Source organism: Neodiprion lecontei, chromosome 2 (assembly GCF_021901455.1).
Source record: "Neodiprion lecontei isolate iyNeoLeco1 chromosome 2, iyNeoLeco1.1, whole genome shotgun sequence".
NCBI classification, from domain to species: domain Eukaryota; kingdom Metazoa; phylum Arthropoda; class Insecta; order Hymenoptera; family Diprionidae; genus Neodiprion; species Neodiprion lecontei.
The window spans coordinates 27930662-27956513 of record NC_060261.1 but is presented as its reverse complement, the minus strand read 5'-3'; the positions used below and the strand labels follow the sequence as shown (position 1 = coordinate 27956513).

The 25852-nt window shown below is 36.4% G+C and overlaps 2 protein-coding genes and 4 non-coding genes across 6 annotated transcripts in view; 1 reads left to right on the top strand and 5 right to left on the bottom strand.

Moving 5' to 3' along the window:
• LOC107228230 (LIM/homeobox protein Lhx4) overlaps positions 1-16312 on the bottom strand; it is a 132731-nt gene extending 116419 nt beyond the window's left edge. Inside the window, exon 1 of the mRNA XM_046731027.1 lies at positions 16211-16312. The gene's annotated coding sequence lies outside the window, so the exon portion shown is untranslated. The remainder of the gene's footprint in view (positions 1-16210) is intronic.
• Trnat-agu lies at positions 5058-5131 on the bottom strand. The gene has a single exon. It is a non-coding gene; the product is annotated as a tRNA-Thr (tRNA).
• On the bottom strand, positions 6445-6517 carry Trnaa-agc. Its single transcript has one exon. It is a non-coding gene; the product is annotated as a tRNA-Ala (tRNA).
• Positions 15483-25111, top strand: LOC107222836 (aromatic-L-amino-acid decarboxylase). The gene is made up of 9 exons (XM_015662354.2): positions 15483-15629; positions 16405-16623; positions 18603-18836; positions 20939-21068; positions 22278-22538; positions 23269-23386; positions 23936-24026; positions 24133-24333; positions 24586-25111. The coding sequence occupies exons 2-9, from the start codon at positions 16423-16425 to the stop codon at positions 24916-24918; spliced, it is 1569 nt and encodes a 522-aa protein (XP_015517840.2). The 5' UTR covers positions 15483-15629; positions 16405-16422; the 3' UTR covers positions 24919-25111.
• Positions 19120-19191, bottom strand: Trnap-cgg. Its single transcript has one exon. It is a non-coding gene; the product is annotated as a tRNA-Pro (tRNA).
• On the bottom strand, positions 19561-19632 carry Trnap-agg. Its single transcript has one exon. It is a non-coding gene; the product is annotated as a tRNA-Pro (tRNA).
• Positions 25112-25852: the final 741 nt, after the last annotated feature.

The following is a 25852-nucleotide window of genomic DNA, read 5'->3' as shown; positions in this document are numbered from 1 at the left end:
AAGCTCCGTTTCCAAATTCGCGGGCTTTTACCCCGTTTTACATGCGCACCTTTTGCCCGATTCTTTTGTTGACTGGCGTTATTCTGTCACGTGTGGAATTATGTAGCGTTTTTTTACTTCATGCCTGAAATCAATCCGTCGTACACGTGCGACAACATGCGACGTATCCACATAAATATGGATGCTCGCAATCAGTGATCAGTGATTGGACTCATGAGCTCGTAACCTTGCGTTTTGTGCGAAGCGGATTCGAGCAAAATACTCCCTTTCACTGCGATGACGTGCACTCGAAGCTATTGTATTCCACGATACGTAATTCTCTTACATAACCCAGCGTTGATCACGCCGCTTTGTTATTTTTTCTTAAAAATTGTATTCATCGATTGACCATAAGAGGATCTGTATCTAGAGTTATTAAATTATGCCATTTCGTTTGAAGCTAAACGTGGTCTATACTGAAAACGTTCTCAATTTTTTATCCAATAGCTATTTAAACTAATTCATGATAATAATCGAACGTTTATACGATTTTGAAAAAATATTTCTTCGACAGCGTCGGTCTCAGAATTCTGAGTTACGTGGCATATTCTGATTGACCAATTTATTTGGTGGCATTTAAATGATCGAATGTCCTTGAGTGCGTACGTACGTCACGCGTCTCCGACTAATAAAACTGCAATGAAGCGCAACTGCATACTTCTTGATTGTCAATTCATCGCTATGAAGATATGCTTCTAGATTTTTTACATCTCGCTATTCTACTATTCACCTGAGCATTATGTCCCAGTTGATTTGAAAAAATTTCCCGAAATTTACGGGCGTCATCCATCGTAACCAAGCAACTGTTCGTGTAATAACGATTTGATTTCGACACAAGACGCACTACGTTACATTAAATTAATCATTATGTGCGATTGATTAGCTGTGAATATCATTTATTCATGTATGTACAATAATGAATGTACAAATTTATACACTAGTCGCAGGCGCTGCTGTAGCGTGACCGATTCATTTGGTCGATAAGAAGGAACATTAACCGTATTGAAAAATGAGTAAAAAAGAAACTGATGACGAAGGAAAAAATATTGATGATGCTAAGTTGAACGACTAAGGCATGACTCGTGTTTTGTTGCTACTTGAACGAAATAGAGTTGTTTCAAGATTTTATTTTGTGTCATTGTTGGAAGATTATGAGAAAGTTCTAGTTCTAGTTCTAGTACCAGAGCATATCTTACAAAGATATGGGTGTAACAAAGTAACAGTGAAATTAATTTGCATACAACTTTTAGAATTTTCGACACAAACGAAAATGAAAAATCTGACCAAATCACTTCCAAGTCTCCTACTTTATGCACGTATGAAAAGCAGACAATTTTTCCTTCAAACTTCCCTATTGCATCTGCGGTAAGTTCGAGCCTGGGCTCATCGAGTAACCGTATTCTCTGACGATGAGTTCTTGCGGCATCCGCGTCGGCCAGTAGGAAAGAAATCTTCTTTACCGACCGGATCGAGCCGCGTTATTCGGCCGTTAAACGAACATTGATAGGTATTCAGATATTTCTGTCAAACAAGGTGATGAACTTTGTATTAAATAACATGCACTGAGAGAAATTTCTATTTCCGGTTACCGCTCAGTCTTTAACTATTTTCGTATAATTTTTTAGCGGGAGTATGTCAATTATATTTCGTCAAAAACTTCCCTATACGATATTCATGTGGTAAATCATAAAATGATTTTAAAAAAATTCAGCACGCAATTTATTACATGATTTAACTTGTAAATTCGACAAAATATATAAGAAATCACATAATAAATTTTAAAAACCACGAATTATCAGTTATACTAGATAAGAAATCATATGGTTCACTACGTAGTTGACCACTTATATAGTTCAATATAATATTTGACTATAGAATTTTTGACCTAGTATAACTGATTCGTGCTTTTGTAATTTTAAATTATGTTATTTCTTACATACTTTAACGAATTTGCACATGAACATTTTAAGTAGAGTTTCTATACGGAAGTTGAACAATTATCCTGCGACTCGTGTCATGGATTATTATTACGACCGCATTATGCACACCGCAGGCGGTCGGTCGAATTTCGATAAGCAATCAAACTAGTCTTGATAATTGTAAGATGAACCGATCAGTTGATCATCGTGTATTCCAGTGGTAATAAATCGAACGTGCGCGTAATTGACTGAGAATATTGCATCTGCATAGATAAAGATCTCTTTTATCTCTGATGCACGCGTGACGCAAATCGATACGTGAAGCGTGTGACAACGCAAAGATGCAGCGAAAAAGGTATACAATCAGCGATACACGCCAGCTCGAAGTGATATCGTTGCAATCACTTGATAGAGCAGATCAGTTTGTACTTCCGTTATTCTGACTGTTTCTTCAAATTCAAAGAGCATATCTGTTCGTACTTCGGTTATTCGGACCGTTTCTTCATAACCTTTTTGCAGATAGTCGGCGCTTGTAATACGACAGTTCTCAATCCTGTTCGATTCTATAAAAAGTATTTATTTCCGAACAATTTAGGGTATACCTGGGTCTCCCTCTCTTTCTGTTGCGAGCCTCCCCTTTAATCAAGTGTACATGTAGCGATATTTCCAAAATAGATTAGGTTCGTAAATGAATGGAGAATTGTTGGACCAGAAAGAAATAGGATCTAGGTTTCATAAATCGCAGGCTGATAAATAATAAATATCAAATCTCATTCAATACAAAAGGAAATTGAGGATTTAATTATATGATCTTTTAATTTATTAGAGCCCCGGATTCTGTAATATTAAATATCTCACAATTCTGTAATTTTACCTGTGTTTCTTTGATCAAATAAACGGAGATTACATAGAAACTCCAAAGGTTGTTACCTCTAACCCAGTTCTATCAGTGCAAGTATTTCTAACACCACATGTTAATGAATGAGAAATTTGAATTAGGCCCGAGGAAATGATTCCAAACGCCCTGAGATTTTTCTCTGATCTCCGGTTAAAATATCTACTGCTTTTCGCAACTGGCACCCAACCGTGCAAGAAGAACATGATCTGGCCGAAGCGTTTCAGGTTTTTATAAATATTCTAATCTTCTGCGACTTCTGCATGCGAAAATAAAGTTCGAAATAAGTGTGTCCGCTTACAGATCCTGAAATACTGATACGAGAGACAAAATCGCACCATGTGCTAATGAAAAAATTCAGAGAATCTAAACGTCGCGGGGATGTGACGTTTAGCAAGGGAGGCTTCGAAAGAGAACGAATTACGATGCGGGAAAAGAGTCTGCGAAGCGATCCGTGTGATTGGCTTCGGTTTTATTGTAACTACCGCATTCGAGGTTCGCGATTGCTGCGCCTTCGCCGGACTCAATATTGACCACGAGGACAGTCCTGAGACCGTAAATTTCAGCGAATAGGTCATACTTTCCGAGGGTTTCGTTTAACCGGTGATATACCGATGATACGGATACCGCTACCCGATTGTGACGGAATACGTACGACCTGTTCGAGACCAATCGAAGGGTCCAGAGTCATAGACTGTGCGGTCGGAATAGATGAAGGAAGAAATACACAGAGAGAAGCTTCTGCTGTATAGAATATACCGGGGCAATCTCTTGAAACTTGAAAATCAACCGCGCATGCGCCAATTAATTAAATCTCATTGGTCGGCGAAATCTTCCCGCAGCGATATTCTTGTCTGCGATGCAGGCGGGCCAACGTAAGCAAAATGTGTACGTTTGAATTTTCAAAGAGCACAAGCTTCAAATTCCGATCGTTCATCGAAGAATCAACTTTCCGACCCAGCAACAAATGCTTCCCAAACCTTTCCGAGTTACTGTCTCAATTATATGAGGAGTCTAACCTCGAAAATTCGTCTCAACTACATCGCCGCCAGAAAGAGTTTGACAACTGAAACTCGGGATGGCCAGCCTGCGCGAACAGCCGATAAAACTCGCGCATGCGCGGTTGATTTTCTAAATCCAGAAATTGTGCCAGGTACACTGACAACTCGAATGGCCTGGCATGTTGAACTGAAATTTGTCACATAAAATATGAAACATGCTTCAATCACACCTTCATAATAACTACAGATTCAAGTGACACGATAACTTTTTGAGTTGAATTAAATTAAATTAATTCTTCTAAGTGAGCTGAATTTTTTTATTTATAATTAATGTCTGAATTCGGATGAAATTCTTTATTCCAACTTAATTCACTTCAATTCGAGAATTTGATTTCATTTTTTTTCTCGATATGTTGCAATAATTTAAGTGAGTTTCAAATACTTTCCCAATCGTTCTTTCGTATTTCCCGTCAATTTAATTTAACTTTTTAATTTTAATTTAATTTTGCTTTCAGCACAAAGAAATAATTCTGGCACGAATCCAAATTAATTCAAATCGATTTCACTTAAGTTTCCACAATTAATTTATTTCTCACTAAATTCTCGTTATTTAAGCCAATTTTAAATAGTTCATTTAATTTTCGTTAACTCAGGTGAATTATATGCAATCTACAATCTTATTGACACATCGATTTAGATAATTATTTCCTCCTTGATATTTATACCCAATTTACTCCGACAACGCTGCCGTAACGTTCCCTTTTTGAACCTAGGTTACATTAACTAATAACATACATAGTAAGAATTATTGACAATAATCATTCTCGTAATAATTATTATTGGTTACGAGTATCGATTTTTAACTAATTTTAGTTTTGATAAGACCAATATGTTCCATCGGAAACTCGATTGGAACGCGTGTACATATTTCTGCATGACTGGATTTACAAAAACGCGAACTCCGATAGTCGGTTCGACGATGCGTAAGTTGAGTAAATATACAGGTGCTCCAAACCTCGAATCAGGTATAATTGTCAGCCCTATCTCTGTACTCTTGCTTTCATGCCGAAGCAGATAAGAATATAAATAGCTTTGATCAGCTGCATTTTCACCGGGGATGGAACGTCGATTTCAAGAAGTAATTCCAAAGAAATGAAAAAAAAAAAAAAATTTTGATCCCGACTAGACGTTTCGTCGAGGAAGAGGCCCCGGGGGGATTCGAACCCCCGATCTCCTGTTTACTAGACAGGCGCTTTAACCAACTAAGCCACGGCGCCGTTGATGATGACTCACAAAGTTTTATACATGTCTCAAAGTTTGATTTACTTGAGCAGCAATGAGCACCCATATTTTAACGAAAGTAAAATAATTCTACTGCACGGCAGTTCGTTATCGGGTGCGGGTAAAAAATCAGAATGATCAGAATTTCGAACATAAATATATCGAAAACTCACAATCACGAAAGAACAAAGTGGTGAATCTTTATTAAGCCAGAAATAATGAAAATGGAATATAAAAGTATCGAAATTTGAAGTTATAGAATTTAGATTACACAACTGGTGAAAATTCCGAAAGGCCATTAGCAGAATGACGCAAATGCGATTGCTCACGAACGCAAATAAATAACATTCAAATTTACATTCTTTCAACAAAATTCTCTCGTAGATTAATGATTTGCGCATCCGCATCTCATTTATTAGACGGCATTGCTGGTCTTACGGGCTTCTCGTCGGAAGCAAGGATTCAAAAAGGGTAAACATAACATCTACACACTACAGTCTCCTTATACATCGTGCATGCAGAGAAGAAACTTCTTACTCACGCAAATAAATAACCTTCGTATGGATCGTAACGTAGAATTTTCGTCTATTCGAATTCACAAATGCGAAGAATGAAGAATCAGAACGGTTAAAACTCCGAGTAGTAATCTCATAAAAGGCTCGTAATATAGAATTGCAGTATATCAGAACCGTCAGAATGAAGAATCGCAATATATGAGAAGAGTCGATAACTCATATCATATTAGAAGCCAAGAAATATAAGTTTATGATAATATAAGTTTAATGACATAAAAATATCGAAGAATTTGTTTGATTCTGTATATAAAACATTTTACAAGTCAAAATAGATTATTTGGATAGACTCGGAATGTGAAATTCTGTCGATAAAAGCCATCTATACTGTTATTTTCGGAATCCTTATCTTTCCGAATTGTACGATTCTGAATAATGACCCTTCTACATTCTGGATATCTGTTTTCCGCCGTTTCTAGACGATCAAGTTCTAACTTTTATTTCTATAATATTTGGACATTTGATAATATGAGATTTTCTACAAATTCATTCTCAGGAATATTGACTCTATACGTTATTAAATTCTGCTTCTGAATTCTCGGATTAACATTTTCTGAAGTAAGTGGGTTCGGATAACAGAGCCCTCTGCTAAATACATTTTAGGTAAACTGCAGCTTTTCATCGGGCACCATCCGGTACTTAAAATTTCTGATAGAATCTGTTCTCTCACATTTGTTATTCGAGCTTATTAAAAATGATGAATATGAGAAAAAACATTAAAATTTCAAACGTTGGATTGGAGGCGCCGGGTATCGATCCCGGTACCTCTCGCATGCTAAGCGAGCGCTCTACCATCTGAGCTACGCCCCCGATAACAGATTAACTGACAATTGAGAAAATCCGGTCAATCATTCCTCCGCAGTGATTCTTTGCATTGTGCCGTTGGGTCTTTGATTACGGTTGTTATCAATTTGCCTTAGAAATAAAGAGGAAAAATGATCCTATATTGTAAAGGATGTTGGAAAACGACGGATTCGATTTTTCGTACCTGCTCCGTCTGTTTCTATTAGTGAAAATTATACCGACTTGTTAGGGTATTTATCCTCGATTTACGGATCACGAAAAAACAACATACGTTCTTGTGACAATATTACAAATTTTACTGTGTAACAGAAATTTTAAACTAGGTATTTACAAGCCGGAACGTTTAGCATTTTCGACAGTAAGCATTGCGTCGTTTAAATTTCTCACGAAAATTCTCTATCGTTTTAGGATCTATCTTGAAACGAAACTTCGCTAAGAAAGCATGCAAAACTGAATACCAAAACTAGACAATACGAAATACCTGTCTCTGAACACGATTGTTTTTTTTCCATTTACTGCAGATTTAATAATAATTTTGAACGTGATTTTCGAATTTTTTTTCTCAACTTTCAAAACAAGTTTCACTATTAGCAACACGTCTTCCCCAAGGGTTATTTCAAGTAATAAATATGGGTATAAGTTAGAAGTACATATTTCACGCAGCGATGCGTAATGTAATCTAATACTCTGCACTGACAATGAGAAAAGAGTCTTGTTTATAGTGAACACGATTTATTTACTGTTAACAAATCGTATATTTTAATGTGGTGAAATAATTATTTAGCTATAGATACGAAATCGCGGATTTGTATTATATACTTCTTTGTGTGAAATGAAGATTAGTTAATAGTTAATAAGTCATCAGTTTCTTTAGAAACAGTATCCTGTTATATAAAACAATCGAACACAATGTTCAACTACTTAAATATCGGTAACGAATGAAGATTTGTTAACAGTTAATCAATCGTCTACTTTATCGAAAGTCGTATTTAGTGACGTCAAAGTACATACTCGTTGCCTCGTTACCGTACTACGGATATAGCCGCTGTCACTTTTTCCAAACCGAGTCACTCTGGAACGGTCGAAAAGCTCACGTCGTTCTTGGCGCACGAAGATCACGTAGCGTGCGTTTGAATGGAATCGGTGATACGAACGTCCGAATTTCCTCGTGCGAGTAGGAAATAAATCTTACATCGCACGCACCTAACTTCAAACGTAACTTCGCGTATCCAGATCAGGAATTCATGAACAAAAACACACCGCACTGACAATTAAACGCTGGAAGAAGCTCGGATAAGTCCGCAGATTGTAATATCAGTTCCGTAACGTTATTGTCGCACTGTCGGACTGGCTTTTATTATATATCAACCGCTCGGCCTGCGAATTGCGTGCAAAATGTAAAGAACGTGCTTGGAACGTGCGATCGGTGAGCTTACGAGCTTCGAATCCTCAAACAAGATTTTTTAACTGTTATAAATTGTCATGTGGGATAACACGGTGTGAAATTTCTTACAATTATTGCTAATTTTTTAGTAAGAGAAAAACAAAATTTCAATCAATTCTCGCTTTATCTGCCACAATTTTAGACTGAGAAGTTAATATTCTATTTGCTGCAAGTACAACAAAATTTCGATCGCAGTTGAAACAGCACACATATTTATTTCACGTTAATAAGTTTTGTAACAGTTAAGAAATGGGTCCTGAAAATAGTCAACGAAATATATTTATTCATTATATCAAGACTCTTAGCCTCAACATACTTTAATTTCATTGTTTACAATTTATTATTTAAAAACTTAATACGCACCTCATGCCACCCGTTACGATTTATTTAATCATTTGCTGATACGTTGCTTTTCATAATCGAAGTACAATATTCGCTAATTTTAATCGACCTGCACCCAATTAACATAAACCTTACAATGCTTATCGGAAAGGCATCTCATCAAAGTCTCGCAAGTCGTTCCACAGAAGTTTGAAATCTCTTCCGATGATGATTTTTTCAGAAACTATTGCAAGATACTCGTCGGAAATTCTTTGTAAGAATAACGTGTCCTTTTGAAAATTGCATTGTATGTAAAGAAAAATTCGTCTTCCCAAGTAATAATAATATAATATAAGTAGAGGATTGCGGCAAAGAATAAAACCGTTCTCATTTCACGTTCGTCCCAACGAAGTATAGACTAATTGTACAACAATTTCATACCGAAGGTAACACTGTGAGCTAAGAAAAATAAGTACATCTCTAGAAAGGAGTCTAGTAACAAGAGGCATGCACAAGTCCACCGACCGTGACAATCGCCACGTTCACGGTCACCGTTTTTCATCGGCCATGAGTTGTACATGCTTGCCGTAATAATCCGTGTTCGCGTAATAGATGAAAGAAAAAATATTTAGCAAACGAAGTAAAGTAAATTGAGAGGAAAAAATTATTCGACAAAAAGAAGTAATACGAAAGTACAAAGAAGAGAAGGATAAAAAAAACAACAGACACAAAGGAAGCAAAAATTGACTGACTTTCAACGACACGATTTCGTGGCTCTACTTCCGAATCAAAAACATTTGAAATCTTTCCGGATGCATTAAATTTCGGCATTTTGGTGTTATTATAATTCTTTTTTATCCGTCTTGATAATTAAAGAGAGAAAAGTATACAAATGTTGACTGCTTTGTTTCATTAAGAATCTCGAGATTCGATTAGCGACAGTGTAGACATCAAATAATTGCTGACATCTTTTCTTTAAGGAAATATGTTTGCGTATTTAGCAGGATATATGACGAGCTATTTATTGTATGACTTCTTTTACAACCGATTGTTGTGTATTGAAAATGGGAAAATCGATAAATTTTCGCAGTTTAAAAGTAGCAGGTAGATCCGAACGAATGCTTGGATATTATTCGTTGATACTACGTCCCAACTTTGGTAGCGAGAAAACATTGGCAATCATCTTTTTTGGCATTTTTCCTGATTTCACGGTGACGATTGACGATAAGTATTTCATCAAAACGTAATTACGGTACTTGTCAGCTTTTTTTACATCTCAGATGTTTTTCATTCGGATTTCACTACTCTTTGCAAGTATCCGACAGCAATAATACTGTATCGTATTACCAATCATTTACGATAGATGCAATCTACCGGTTAAACAATGTAAAGCGTCTTACGACGCGTTCTGATTTACTTCAAAATCAATAGGAGGCAAGATTTCAATGACGTTAACTCCTCTTTCAAATTTCAACTCATCTCGTGCAACCGTTCGTCACTTATTGAGGTCTGAAACCAAGTGGCGAAGAAGAAGAAGAAGAAGAAGAAGAAGTAGAAGTTTTATTCAAATATTCTCAAACTGTAATATAGAATTACAATGACGAGTATCCTTTTTTATTCAAGCCGGGGAGTCTGTGATTAGATGTAATTCGTGTGATTGTAATATCAATGTTATTTGAACTTCCGATTCTGCCGGAAATAAATCGATTCTCAATTTTCCACCGACGAACATATACTTTTTCCTCCTTATTACGTTTTATCAACAAACGGTCATGTTTTCCCAGTTTATAAATTTGTTTATTGAAAAATTTATGAATCGTTTGTCTTTCAGAAATGTTTTTTTTTAATTGGTTTTTTTTTTAATCTTTAACTTCTCTTCGAAAACTTTTTCATCTAGCCGTCATCTTCCAACAGTTTCAGTTTTTTCCCTGGACCGTTTTTGAGATCATGGCGGAAGTATGTCGGTCAGACCAACAGACTCTTCCCTTACAATTGTGATGAAAAGTATCGCTGAAAACTATTTCTCGGGCTTTTTTACACTGGAAATGTATTATTTTCGTTTACGTTCCTGTACTTATTTCAGTCGCGCCTCCGCGAATCGTCCGATTTTACCACTAGTCGTCAATACTGCGTATACAATTGTGAGTGTAATATGCATGAAACTTGAATCAATCGAGAAAATCAGTTGATTAACAACGCGTGGTTAATCGCTTTTGCTTGGACTATTACGTTGACAAAGGTACAAGCTTAGGTGTAATTGATTGACAAAGTGTCGAGCAGTCCTTGACTCTATAAAACCTCGACAGTGGCAATGTACGTTAACCTTTCCTGCAGCTCTCGGTGGCCGATAAATTCTGCAAACTATGCCATTACGAATGGTAAGGCCGTCATGCAAGAACGAAGAATATAAGAACGAATCCTACAGACTAACCCAACCTAATATCCAGTGGCCGCGTCATGTTTTAATCATGACCCGCTTTCGAGGAATCTGTTACCGATAGAATTTACCACTTTCAAAGACTTGCAAACGATTATTAGTGGCCAGTTGCACGTGGTTAATACACCTTTAAGTACGTACGGACGAAACGGGGACTTCCGAATCGTAATTTCCGAATGTGATCAGATATTTGCGAAATTGTCAGAAGCGCCGGAAGCTCGAGTCAGTGACGAGGAAGGGCCTTGACTGTAAAGTAAAAGTTTGTTCGCCACATGTACGGAAATTATAGGTGAAACTGAGACGGCGGTATAATTATTATTGAATTTTCTTCTGGGATCGTAGTGTCGATATGATGAAGAACGGTTTTTGTACCTTAGGTAGTGCCTTTAGTCACTGACGTCAGGAAATTGAATTAACTGAAATTGATTTAACCGAGTTAGAATTAAAATGATGTTCAGAGAATTTATTAATTAAAAAAAAAAATAAAATAAAATAAGTAAAGACCGATATGAATGATGGCTTTTATTTAATGATCAACGATCAATGACAGCCTGTACATGGAAATCAACAAATGGTCATCGTTTGTCTTGAAGTTTTCATTAAATCCTTGGTCTAATCTCGTTGTTTGGAAAATTTTAATTTTCAGCAAAGAATTCTCTGCCCCGATCTTCTCCTTTTTACAAAAATTTACGTTATCAAGGAGCGAATAGTCTGCTGACTGATAAACTCAGCAGAAAATGAAGGTGTAACATGCCTGGTGATTAGTGATTCACGATAATTAACGAGTGAACAGCATTTTTTATTAATATTGTAACGCGCGCCGCGAAATTCCGTATAATGCTAATGATCCCATCGCAATGTTGCACGCTTACGACCGTTAGCTATAAATTTGAGCCTGTAAGAAAATGAAAGTAAGCTTAATGATCATCCTCGTATGAAAGTGTATTTGTAATGCGATTGCATTATTTTGTATATTTGTACGTACAGTAACGTCAAAAGTTTCGAAACAACTTTTCAAATTAAGAATCGGGATAAAAAGCTGTAGATATCTTGGCAGAAAAAAAAAAAAAAAATTCAATGAACGATCTAGGTCGCAATTGGAAGTGAAATGAGCTAGATTTTTTTATGAGGTTTTCGGTGCTTACTGGATGGTGTTGAATATAGTTGCTGTTTTTTCGATTTTTTCTGTTTTTTCGCGATTTTTGTACTTTTGTAAAGTGGAAAATGAAAAATCTCCCTGCCGAGAAAAAACAACCATGTTCAATATCACACAGTGAGCGCAAAGAGAGTCGTAAAGTATTTAAAAACAATCATACCAAACCCTTTTTCACGCTCATGTATTAGACTCGAATCAATCGTTTACGCCTTTTTTTTTGGTAGAGAATTTAAATTTTTCTCCTGATCGAAAATTCGAAATGTGATCCTGAATTTCCGGACGGTATTGCATTATATCTGACAAACATATTATCGAAATCCACAAAATCAATGTGAGTAAAGTATCTATTTTGTTAGCCCCATCAATTTAATTACGATTTTACGGGTAAATAGTAGATTATGTTACGAAAATTGATTGGCTCCCTGTTACGTTAGAATTATAGCACATATTTTTTAAAAAATCGTGCCATTCTTCTTCTAATTTCTAGTGCTTTTCTTGTGAGTTCAAAAAAGTAAGAATAACGGTTTGTCGTGTGAAAAAACAAAATCAGGATTCTGAAAAAAATATCAAATCTAATGTTGAACGTTAAAAAACCGTAGAAAATTCACTTCAAAATACAAAAAGTCGTTTTTCATTGTATCAGGCCTATTTTACCCCAATTTGATACTGCCATTTTTAACGTCAATATGTTCTTGGTTTTCATTCCAAAAAAAAAAATATATATACATACACGAGCTTCGTTCCTGATAGCAAAACTGTATTTAAAGTAATTAAAACAGATTTAATTTAAATCGTTTCCAATTATTATGATTTGCCCCAATCGGGCGCGAAGTTCATACCCTATAATAGCAGTTGAATCAGATTGGATCGGTTTCTACGTGAACAGTGTTCAAAAGTAGATGGCACATTCATAGTCAACTTTTATAATTATTTTTAATTGTGTCACTGCCGAACTTGGACAAAAGTGACATTTTATTGAAGCAACGCACCATTCTTCGCGAATATAGGTATACGTCAAATAAATTCTAATCGGACCGAATTGGATTCTGACAATTTATATGTGGCAATTTAATCATTAGAATCAGAAGTTCTTTATTGGTTACCAATTGGATTAAATACGTTTAATCTGAAACTGATTTATTATCAGAATTAATTAAAATCACAATATTCGCGTTCCAATTACTTTCAATGTCGAGTAAATTTCGTAAAGTACTCGAATGGGTTCTATTTAAAAAAATTCAATGCAATGTGGATAAATTTCGAAATGGCAGAACCTCTGACAAAATTATTATGCAAGCGATGTGAATTTTATGTTAATAGAGTTGAAATTGACTGCATTAGAACTACGCCGTTTGACGTAATGAAACTTGACTGCTGCTTTTAGCTTCCAAAGTTTCTGTCACCTTTTCAAATTCGCTATTACTTTCTACGCAGGTACGACTTCGTTCGTTTAATATTTTTCTCGATATCACGGGAGGTGAAAATCAATAATAATATCAAGAGATCTCAGTAATTAAAACTCTGATATACGTCTATTATAATTGAAAAAAAAAAACATTTTATGTATTACTCACGACATGTTCTTTATAAGTGGCTTTTAATTAACGTAATTTTAAATTCTGAGCATGGCCTTTTCAAATATTTGTAACAGACCCGTCTACCAATGACCCGATACAATTTTTCAAGAAGATAGCTTCAACAATATATTCATTCAAATTCGAAGTCGAAATTCACCGCCTTCGTGATTTTGTGCCACATATCGATGAGCCATTCTAGCCTCTACACGAGATATGAGAAATAATTAGATTCGTAAAAATCAACTTACAATGCAGAGCAGGGAAGAGAAATATTAATTGCATTGTAAAAGTAATGTCGGAAAAAAACACGGCTAATCGTAGTTGACTTATGAATTGATCTTTCTAATCGGTTTTCGAAACGCATTACGAGCAGACCTCGTGACTTTAGTCAGTTTATGATTAAAAGTTCATTAGCTGACAATTAACTTATTATTGTAAATTCTCGATGTCCACCTTGTCGTAAATGAAATTACCTTACGTTCTGAAAATCGAAAATTCTGGAAGGAAATTTATTTTTAAAACTGCACTTTTTGTACTTCAAAACGAACTTTTTCGTTTTCTCGACGTTCAGCATCAAAATCGACGATTTCCTTAGAACGCTGAGAGTGTTTTTACACAAGAATCACTATCGCTGATAGTTTTCTTCATGTACTAGAGGAGGATTAAAAATTATAAAATGAATGGAGGGGTCAATAAAATTTGAAAGAATCTGGAGTCGTTCGTTGTAATATTCACACATTGTCAAAATTGCAAAAGAGACGGTCACATATTGCTAAACTTTTTACATTATTTGAGAAGGCGTGACACAACATTCAATTTATCGATGGTTTTCTAAGCGGTATCAGTTCTCTTTTCGTTTTTCATTAAAATTGCCATATCAAGGTCTGACGCGCCTGCTGCCTCGGCCAAAAGCCAAGAGAGAACCAAATGGCTGCCAAATTATTTGCTGTGTGTAAAAAGACAATTTTTTCTTCTGAACTTGGCGGTATTGCTTCCGTCACATTCACGGAAATCTCACTCCTAGGTCAGTGTAACGAATATACGGAGTTTTGAGCACGATTATTCGCATGCTGCTTCATTATGCACCTTTTTCATCGCATTCTTCTCCTCATTTTAATCCGTGGGATGATCAATTTTCCCATTATTAGTAGGATTTTCATTAATTTACACTGAGAGAAATTTTTAGTTGCAATTACCGCTCAGTCCTCAACTATTTTCATTTTTTACCACAATCGAAAAATATAGTTCTAGGTAGAAGATGAAACTTAGTTTTCTAGCTGTTACCAAAAAGTCCAATATCCGTTACTATTCTTTCTCATTACGCTCGCTGTTACTATATTTTCTTGCAACTGTTGCGAAAATTTAATGCTCGTGCAACAGTAAATTGACGTTAAAGCCTTATTTAACTAAAAACGTAGAGTAAACCTCAAAAACTGATTTTGCGTTGCAATTACCAAAAACGGATCGACGATAGCGCAAAATTGTTACGCGTACCTCGTTTTTCGTAATTCCAACAATATTGAAACAGTTTTTTTAACGATATCTGTTTCACTGAATTTTTCTAGTTACGATAACAAATGAAATTTTTCTCAGTGTGCGTCGTACTCGTTCTCGGCGATCCTGCTTGGGATAAACTAACAATAAGTTTGATACGATAAACTGTAACCCGTATGACTGACAAGGTGAATCGTTGCAGCCGTAGTGCGAAAATCGTTGGATAATACCCTGCACGGTGTAACAAGGTGAGTACGGCGGTGTTTATTGGATTATTTAACGCAAGCTTATGACACCGCGGTGCGGAAAAAAAGTATTGGCGAACATTTACAATGTTCCGCTTCGGTTCTGCCAAGGCCATTAGCAGTTGTAGCGCATTCAAGCAATAAAATGAAAATAAGATTGTAAATAAAAAATCGCTGCCGCAAGTAATGGACGAATAGATAAACGGCTTGGGAAGCCATCTTGAATCGTAGATCGTTGGAAAAGTATCCCACTCAACTTTGCCTCGAAGCAAATGTGTATATAAAGGGGAGATCTGCTGCGGCGAACCGTACATTAACTAACCGTGCTCCATGTAAACACTTCCAAGACGCTAGGTATTTTATGCAATTATATGATCGTTAAATATCCGAAATTCCTTCTTCTTCTGTGATCTGTCATATACGAAAGCCGGAGTTTCCTTGTCGGTAAGTGTTGCGCAACCTTTGACATTAAATCTATGAATGAATCAATTTTGGTATGGGACGAATATAAACTTTTGGTCCAAGTAAATAGTAAGATTATTGAAGTTAAATAGGTGAAGAGATTTTTAAGCACGTTGCGATTATTTTTCAAAACTTCGTTTGGTAAAAATAAAGAGAATAAATCTGCGAGTTGGATGAAAATTCAGATCTTATGAAATTCATTTTGGGTTTCAACGTATATTGATCATCGAAAACATGGAAACACGACAATTCTTCTGTAAAGATTTTAGCTCTTTTGTAATAAAATTCTTAATCTGCTTTTCATCTTATTTTTACGGTGCATTCCTATTTAGAAAATTAATAATATTGAAATGTAGGTGTATAGTGTTTTTCAAGAAAAATTTTGTGATTGTAAAAATTTCACAAATGCCTTTTCTAACAAGTTACAAATTTATTGAATTGAAATTTCATTTTATTCGATTAATTTGAGGCTAACTTACAATAAGTACGAAGCCGCCTTGTATACAAACACTGTTCATTTGTTTACCTTTGTGTAATTATAAACGATTGAGTATAATACGTACCAAATATCAATGAACGAAGATGAAAAAATTATTTTCTTTTCTTCGATTAATTAATTCCACATCACCAACTCAGTATTTTCGGTTTTATTCCAAGGTCACTGACTCAGCAACCAGTCTAGCAATCTGAAAAATATTTTCGAAAAAACCATTCACATTAAGCCTTACCAGAATAAAGATTTTCAAGTGATTTTCAGGTACACGGATAATTTAAAATGGACGCCAAAGAGTTCTGCGAGTTTGGAAAGGCAACTCTCGCGTACATAGCAGATTACACGGAGAATTTACGGGACAGAAATGTCCTCCCGAGTGTTAAGCCAGGTTACCTGAACGAACTTCTCCCGCGGGAAGCACCGATAAAGGGGGAATCCTGGAAAGAAGTCCTGAAAGACGTGGAGAGAGTCATAATGCCCGGAGTAAGTGGTACAAATTATTTCGAAAAAATATATACAGTGAACCAATTTTTTCATTGACAATCGAAACGGTTAAGTCTGGCCCAAGGGTTGTTCAAACAAAAAAATAGGGATTCCCATTCAACCTTACAATGCAGTTAGTTTTTGTACTAATTTCATATTTTTTTTTTTATCCTGTTTTTTAGTAAAAAAAATTGAATTATTACATCCCACTCATTCCACTCATTTGGTCGATTACAACTATGACGGATTTATCTCCAAATATCGAAGTCAACGGATCTCAATGCAAGAAAGGCTTAATAGTCCCATTCTATACACAGTTTTGAACAAAAACACTCCAATTCATTTTTATTTGATGGAGAAATAAATAAATGTCATGAATTCGACGAATTTATTACAGCGGTTTTATAGAATCTGTGCCATTTCTTTACTTCTGTATCAAATGAAAATGCCTTTGAAAGTTTTTGTTCATAACTGTCTATAGAATTGGGCTGTCAAGCGCTTTTTCGAGTTTTAGATAGGTGGACTTTGATATTTGGAAATATATAGGTCAACGTCGAAATCGATCAGGGCACCCTCTTAAGTCCATTCAATCTACACGGATATGGACGTAATAAAAGCACTCTATTTACTTTCGGTGCATCAAAACATTGTTTATATTACGCGAGCATGTCTTACGCGTTTCTTCGAAGCGTGTTTTCGGTACACAAAGTACAAGTTTCTATGAAGGTAGAATGAGTCTGCGAATGCGCATACGCGGAGTACGGAAAAGATAATTTTTTAACTCCTAGAAGTATTTTCTACACTGCGCGCATGCGCTGTCGCGAAGAATTCTCAAATTACGCAACCCTAAGCTTAATATCGTGCTTCATGAAAAAACGCGTAACTTACTCTTGTCGTATAAAGAATCGTGAACGACAAGGAGGCAACGGTCTTTTCACCCCGCATATTTACAATCTTCGTCATCGGTTCACCTGCGACTCATATAATATTGCAAACTTACGCTCGGCCCAAAAAGACGGAATGTTTCGTGACCACTTGCGTCGCTCGCCGTTGTTATAAAGAAGTCACAACGAAAATAAGAGTACAAAACCTTTGCATTGCAAAGTTCAGTGTGAATCAACATTTGTTTTGTCAATAGAATTTTTGACAGATTCAACCAAACCAAGTAAAAATAATGAAGATAGGAAAGAAAATTCAACTCTCAAAACGATTCGTTAAAAAATCCAAGAAAATTCACACCAACTACTTTCAAGTAGTCGTACCGAAAGCTGGTCAATTATGAGGTTGATATCCAAGAGGATTCGAGAAAGAGTGCAGGTGCAACTTTTTTTCGTGCTTACGTACCGGGGCAATCTCTTGAAACTTGAAAATCAACCGCGCATGCGCCAATTAATTAAATCTCATTGGTCGGCGAAATCTTCCCGCAGCGATATTCTTGTCTGCGATGCAGGCGGGCCAACGTAAGCAAAATGTGTACGTTTGAATTTTCAAAGAGCACAAGCATTAAATTCCGATCGTTGATTGAAGAATCAACTTTCCGACCCAGCAACAAATGCTTCCCAAACCTTTCCGAGTCACTGTCTCAATTATATGAGGAGTCTAACCTCGAAAATTCTTATCAACTACATCGCCGCCAGAAACAGTTTCACAACTGAAACTCGGGACGGCTAGTCTGCGCGAACAGCCGATAAGACTCGCGCATGCGCAGTTGATTTTCAAGTTTCAAGACATCGTCCCGGTAGTCCGAGTGTCAAACTAAAATCGAAATTCTGATAAAGTATAACTACCGACACGGGTTCAACACGATTTTAGTTATCCTTTTAACCGATTACGAGTGTATCTGTACGATTATATAAAATCGGAGTACATATTTCCATGGATGAGAATATTTATAAGGCGTTGTTTATTTCACGCAGTTTGCTTGCCGTTGCATTACCCTAATTAAGTTAAATATTAATCACTCCGTCGTGTCGAAACAGGTGTCGCACTGGAATTCACCTCATTTTCACGCCTACTTTCCGACGGGAAATTCTTATCCGGCAATAATCGGAGAGATCGTGAGTGCCGGTATTGGTTGTATCGGTTTTTCGTGGATGTCATCGCCCGCCTGTACCGAACTTGAAGTTATCACGATGAACTGGCTTGGAAAGATGCTAAATTTGCCAGAGGAATTCTTAAACTGTAGCGAAGGTCCGGGTGGAGGAGTCATACAGGTAAGTTATATTGATACAATTATCGATCTTTGTTTCACACGATTCCTATACATTATGTTTTTCAAAATAGTCCGTCAAAAAAGACGAAGAAAAAGATTGAAACAATCTACCATAATATATGTGCATTCGTTGAGAAAATTATCTGCAAGCTCCGTTAAAAGAATATTCTCGAGGTGTTCTAACGAACTTTTTAGATTGTCAATTAATAATGAGAGACCCAAACAAACCAAAAAAAGTAAATAAAATCACGGATAAGTGATAAAAAAAAAAAAATGTATGTTGAGGGCTCGTCCGGGATTTGAACCCGGGACCTCTCGCACCCGAAGCGAGAATCATACCCCTAGACCAACGAGCCGATGTACTCTCAACAATAAATAATATTATATATGACTTTGTAATTGAAATGAAGTCTCGTTTTGTTTCCATTTTTTACAAATTTGGTTTCGGGTGATGAATGATTTATCACGCGAATCAACAATTATTGGCTGATACAGTGTACAAGGTATAACTTCTCAATGTTTGAAATTGCTCGGCTGACAATATCCGTGCTAACACGCATACAGTACGCGATAGCAGTATGAAAAAAGAAAGCGGGAACTTTCCCTTGAGCCTGGAAAAATGAGCGGATTTTTGTAATTACTAAGAAAATTTTCGTTGAATGCTTAAAATACCAAAGCCGTATAAGAATTTTGGTGATATTCAAATTGCGTAAAAAAAAAAAGTTGGGCTCGTCCGGGATTTGAACCCGGGACCTCTCGCACCCTAAGCGAGAATCATACCCCTAGACCAACGAGCCACGACGGAATTGACGAAAATGTATTAATCAAATCGCACGCAATGTCGATTGACCAATCAAAGATTAATTAATTAAGCGGTAGACGTACAGTCGAGTCAAAAAATTTTTCGGTTCAAAAAATTATAAAGCCAAGATTCGAGGTCAACAAATAAACAGAGTTCCGTCGATTTATATCAATCTAATATTTTTTTTACAGTTAAGCTAAATACTTATCGAAATCGTTCATTACCAAATTTATGCAAACTGTATTCTCCTGTACATTTATTCAACAAGAATATTAGAGATATAGTCCACGGAATTTTTTCGAAGAATAAATCATATTTAAATCGTGATAAAATTCTGTGCTATATATAACGTCAATTATATTCTCACATTCAGACGAAGTTAGTGATATATGAATATATAATATTTTCGTAATAGGCATCGGTTTGCCACTTATAGCATACAACAGCTTTACGCAAGTTATTTTTATCAGTTATTAATCAATTCTCGAACCCAAATTTAAATTGAATATGACAGATTTTGTCATCATGAAAATAAAATACCGATATTTCATTTAGGCGTTGTCTTTTGGCTCTTTTTTTTTATATCCATCCTTTCAATGTTATCGAAGTACTATATTTTAACGATTGCAAACTTATCTCGCAATCTTTCAACCAAATCTTAATATATGCTTCGATAATAAATTTTTGACCGGACTGTGCGCCCGACGTATTCTAAATAATTCGCAATAATAACACTCCTAATCGTACCATTCGGTATTCGAAATGGAAGACGGTGTAATTGTGTGACGCTGAAGTTATACTGTAGTACATACATATATAATACACATATATTATTACATATACATGTATTTACGCATATATTTTAGGCACACTGCATATTCGCGTTGATTTGACTGTAGATATATATTCAACACTTTCTCAACGACGGACCGGTTTTCAATAATACATCGGTTTATTTGAGGTAATAAGGTGGCTCATATTTCCGAGCTGTCGTAATTTCTCAGCCTTCTTGCACCATCTCAGTTCGGTCTGATGATATTTACTTAAAATTTACAGCGATTTATAATTTTTTCATAGATTAGATCGCTTGAAATCATAGCCTCATCCGATCGATTTATTTTGAGTAAAGTCCATCGTGATCGGTTCCGTCGGTAATTGATTCACGCTTCCTGCAATATCCAACCTGAAGACGCACATCTAATTGGTCACATAATTCACCAATACAACGTATTTTGTCAATTGTCAAACGCTAGGGAATCGTTTTATACTTTACTTCAAGTTTTTTTTTCCGTATATTTCAGGGTTCAGCTAGCGAAGCGACGCTTATCTGCCTCTTGGCTGCAAAAGAGCGATCGACTAGAAGGCTGAAGGAAGAGCATCCGGATTGGAACGATGCTACCATAAAGAGTAAATTGGTGGCTTACGCTTCTGGTGAGCGAACTGAGTCAATTTTACAGAGATTTTTGTTACCAACGCGGATTGATCGAGGCCTCCTCACCACTGATTGCTAACGATCTAACTGCGACTAGTGCTAATTTCACGACTAACCTTCCGAGGCATTGTACTAGTCGGTAAAGTAGGGCTTAGATCATCAGACCCGGTTATCTTGCAACACTGGGGAAACTTTCATTTGTTATAATTGATGGAAAATTCAAGTGTAACGAGTACCGTTATGAAGATAATGACACCGGGAGAAATTTTGAGCTGCGGTTACTACACACTCCTAAACTATTTTCACTTTCCACGACAACTGAAAATATAGTACTGGGTAGATATTGAAAATTATTTTTGTAGCTGTAACTAGAAAATCTAGTCACAGTGACTGTTTTCTCGATTACGATCACTGTTACTATATTTTCTTGTAACCGTTGCGATAATTTGATTTTGATAAAACAATAAATTGGTGTCAAGGCCTGATTTAACGAAACAACTACAGTAAACCAAACAAATTTTTCGTCGCAGTTAACGGATGATATAGTATTAATGACTGTAATCACACAAAATACTTACTTGTACCTTATTTTCTTGTAATTTCAACGATATTCAAACAGTTGTTGTACCGATATCCATTTTACTAAAATTTTGTAGTTACATATAACAAATGAAATTCTTCACAATGCAAGAAAATGTTGTACGAATCACTGTTTTATACGATTATAGTTGTGAATATTCCATTCCTTGGTTATTGCAACGGTAAATCTGTCTTTTTGATTGAATGCATTTCGCCTTAGCATCACTTCCCTGTCGTAACAAAAACAATATTTTCGCAATAGTTACAAAAAAATATAGTGCAAGTGACCATGATGACAAAAAAAAAAAAAAAAAACAGTAAAACTAGTTAGATTTTCTGATTACAGCTCTGGTTTAAATTTTCTATCCAGAATTATATTTTCCAGCTATCGTATAAAATAAAAATATAAGGACTGTACAGTAGTCACAAGTACAAATTTTTCTTGGTGACTTTACTGAGAACATAAGATGCCCAATCAGATGCCGGAGAAAATTATATATCGTTGAATTTCTGGAGAAGTTTCATGATAAAAAACGGAAAATAATCGTTCCTTGATTTACTATCCGTGCGAGCAATTCCTGGCTACTCACTTATTTTGAAAGTGACTGTGAAGGATTTCTAACCAACAGATCAGTCAAACTCGTCAGTGGAGAAAGCAGGACTACTTGGCTCGATGACTATGAGGCTTTTACCGGCTGACGAAAAATGCCGTCTTAGAGGATCAACCCTTCTCGAAGCGATGCGGAAGGACGAGGAGGCCGGACTCGTTCCCTGCTACGTCGTCGCCACCCTGGGGACCACAGGAACTTGTGCATACGACTGTCTCGACGAGCTTGGGCCGATCTGTAACGAAAATAATGTCTGGCTCCATGTGGACGCCGCATACGCCGGTAAATTGGCATTGTTGATCAGAGAAATATCCCTGAATGACTTGGGAAATGGATTGGAATCTAACAAAACTCCCATGGAATTAATTCTACGCGACAATATAGTAAAAAAAAAAAAAAAAAAAAAAAAAAAAAAAACGTTTCAAATTGAACTAGAATTGAACTTCCCGGAAACATGTATCAGTAAAACATATGTCGGTTGTGTTGGAAAATCTTTAAAAAAATTTTCATTTTTGACATTTAGGTTGACTTGGATTACAGATTAAAACTCGACGATTCACTTGATAAATTTTCAGAGACTTTTATTACTCGCAATATTCTTTGGATGAATATTTTCTTATCGACGGATAAAAGAACGTGGGAAAAAAGTCTGATGCAACTTTCGCGAAACTTACGATAAGAATTATTAAATTCACGAGTATTTTAATGACATAATATTGAGGACCTGCAGCTTTCGAGTAATATGCCGTTTCACTTCGTCACGTGTATTAAGAGCCCCGAGACGGTGAACGGCGAGTTACGAACCGAGCGAGCTTGTTTTGGTAGAAAATCAAATCCACTCCATCTATGCGGATAATTTATTCATCCACGTAACTGTTATTCGATATACGTAAGTCTCGAGAGTGAAATCTCCGATTCACGCCGCAGTTAGCGAAAGAGAAAGAGAGTTGAAAAAAGGGGGAAAGAAGCAGATAGGAAACCGGAAAGTAACGACCGAACGTTTCCCTTTCAGGCGCCGCTTTAGCCTGCCCTGAATTTCGACACCTTATGCCCGGAATAAAATTCGCGGACTCGTTCAGCTTTAACCCTCACAAATGGATGCTGGTGAACTTTGACTGTTCTGCACTATGGTAGGTAAAACGAATTAGGAAACTAATAGTCACTCACTAATCGCAGACATGTGGTGCAAGAAAGACTCGAACTGCACGTATTAAAACTCGTAACAGTTTGTTGAAATTAACATTTAAGAAATGGTTATACGTACACACGTCTCTCCAAAATTCCCCGTGAACCTTGTTCATAAATAATATTTCGAGTTTACATCACCATTTTCACATTCAACTTTTCTGGGTTAACTACTCGCCTTTGTACACATGTTGCAACATTCGCACTAGGCTTCGGACTTGAATTTCTCCAAAGTATTTGGCAATTTGCAAATACTCGAATAGGTTGAGGCACGTAGTGCAAACTGCGCTGATAATACGAGTTACTGAAGATTAAAACACACACTGTTACGATATAAAACTGCGGTACCGTGAAACGACGGTAAAAACACTTGAAAAAAAAAAAAAAAACGCGAAATCGTTCTTACGCCCAAGTCTTGAACTTTCTTTCACGACGGCGAGTGGGACGTGCAAAGATTGACTCTGAAAAGACATGACACTGTGCTTGTTTCCCAGGGTGAAAAACTCAAGGTATCTGATCGACGCCGCGAATGTCGACAGAGTTTACCTCGCTCATGGCCACGAGGACAAAGCACCGGATTACAGAGTAAGCTGAATGATAAGACTCGAGTAACAGAGAAAGTCGAAATGAAACAATCCACTGTAGGAAAAGCCGGATCTAAAATTTAACTGAAAATCGTACTACTTTTCAGCACTGGCAGATTCCTCTGGGTCGCAGGTTCCGCTCCCTGAAGCTGTGGTTCGTCATGAGGATTTACGGAGTCGAAGGGATTCAGAAATACATTCGTGGATCGGTAAAACTGGCTCGTTACTTTGAGAACCTCGTTCGATATGACAATAGGTTCGAAATAGTCGCGGATGTGACATTGGGACTCGTTTGCTTCAGAATTAAGGTAAGCTACGCGTAAGATCCGGTTTGCGCTGACCCTGTCCTTCGTCGATTTATTTTCGTAGCAATTTCGTAACCACAGCAGAATGTTTTTGAAAAAACATGCCTCGTGAAAGGTAGTTTTAGAATCTGAAAGCTTACTTGCCGACACGTGATTAATTACATTTTGTACCATTTCTGAACTAGTTGTAAGGTCAAAGTTTGTGGGATTAATTTCCTCGCATTAAGCTCTCCGCTTTTCGTTATCTATTTTTAGGGTGACAATTCCTTGACCAATGAGCTTCTCGAGCGTTTGACAGCGCGGAGGCAGATCTACGTAATACCAGCAACATACATGGGGAAAACGATCGTGCGTTTTGTGGTTTGCAGCCAGAATTGCGAAGAGAAAGATGTGGAGTTTGCCTGGAATGAAATTACAACACAAACGACGGAAATTTTTAAATCGCAAATCGAAGCGTCGGCAGTACTCGAAGACCGATCGATAGAGATCCGCACAATTATCACAGAAAAACCCTTGGAAAACTTGACGGACAAGCTACTAGATCTTGAAATTACGAGTACCGTGAAAAATTCGCCAACTATTTCGTAAGATCGCGAGAAGAACGTCACATTGAACGATGTGTTAGTTTTACTGTAGAAAATTTTATTGGATTCTTGTCTCGTTTGTATATCCTTTCATGAAATTGTATGAACTCAAAGTTTCGCCCGTGCACCAATAACTGATCATATGAAATGTAATTCATTTCGTCATTGTTAGTAATAAAATGATTTATTTTAAAACACATCATTCTTTGATAACACATGGGGATGAGTGCTCCGTTGATTTTTTTTAAATTAACCATGCTCTGTTATCAATCATTATCATCAACCTGCGCTATTCGCCTGTGTACGAAAAACGTAAGTTCCGATTCATGCTTGGTATTTGCCATTGAAATTAGTCATCGTGATAACGAGGAGGCAGTGTCGTGATTCTAATAACATTCCTATTCAGTAACACCTGCTGATAAACTAATACAACACCTGTTAATAAAAATACGAAACAAACAAGAAAAATCTAAAATTGGTACGTGGAACTCTGTGAGCAAATTGGTATCTATCAGAATTGATCAGGCACTTACAGACACAAAGAATCCGTAAACATTACGATAATTGCACAGATGCTAAGCGGGACAACAATAATGCCAACGAAGAAAAATGTCTTGGATCAATTTCGTTCATTGATGGCCTGTCACCAAACATCAAAAAGATACTAATGAAAGAAAGCATTAACGTTTCGTATAAAATTACCAATACTTTAAACAGTATATTTGCGTCATTATAATCGAAAACTACCACTTTGGAACAAACCAACATTGCATATAAAATTGAATGTAAAGACTGTGACAAGCATCGCAAAACACGAGTAGCAGATCAGAAATATGATTTAAAAACTCGCGATCCTGATAGATCTGCTCTGGCTCAGCATTCATTGATCGAAGGGCACAGTTTCAAATTTAAAAAAGTAAAAATAATTGACAAAGAAA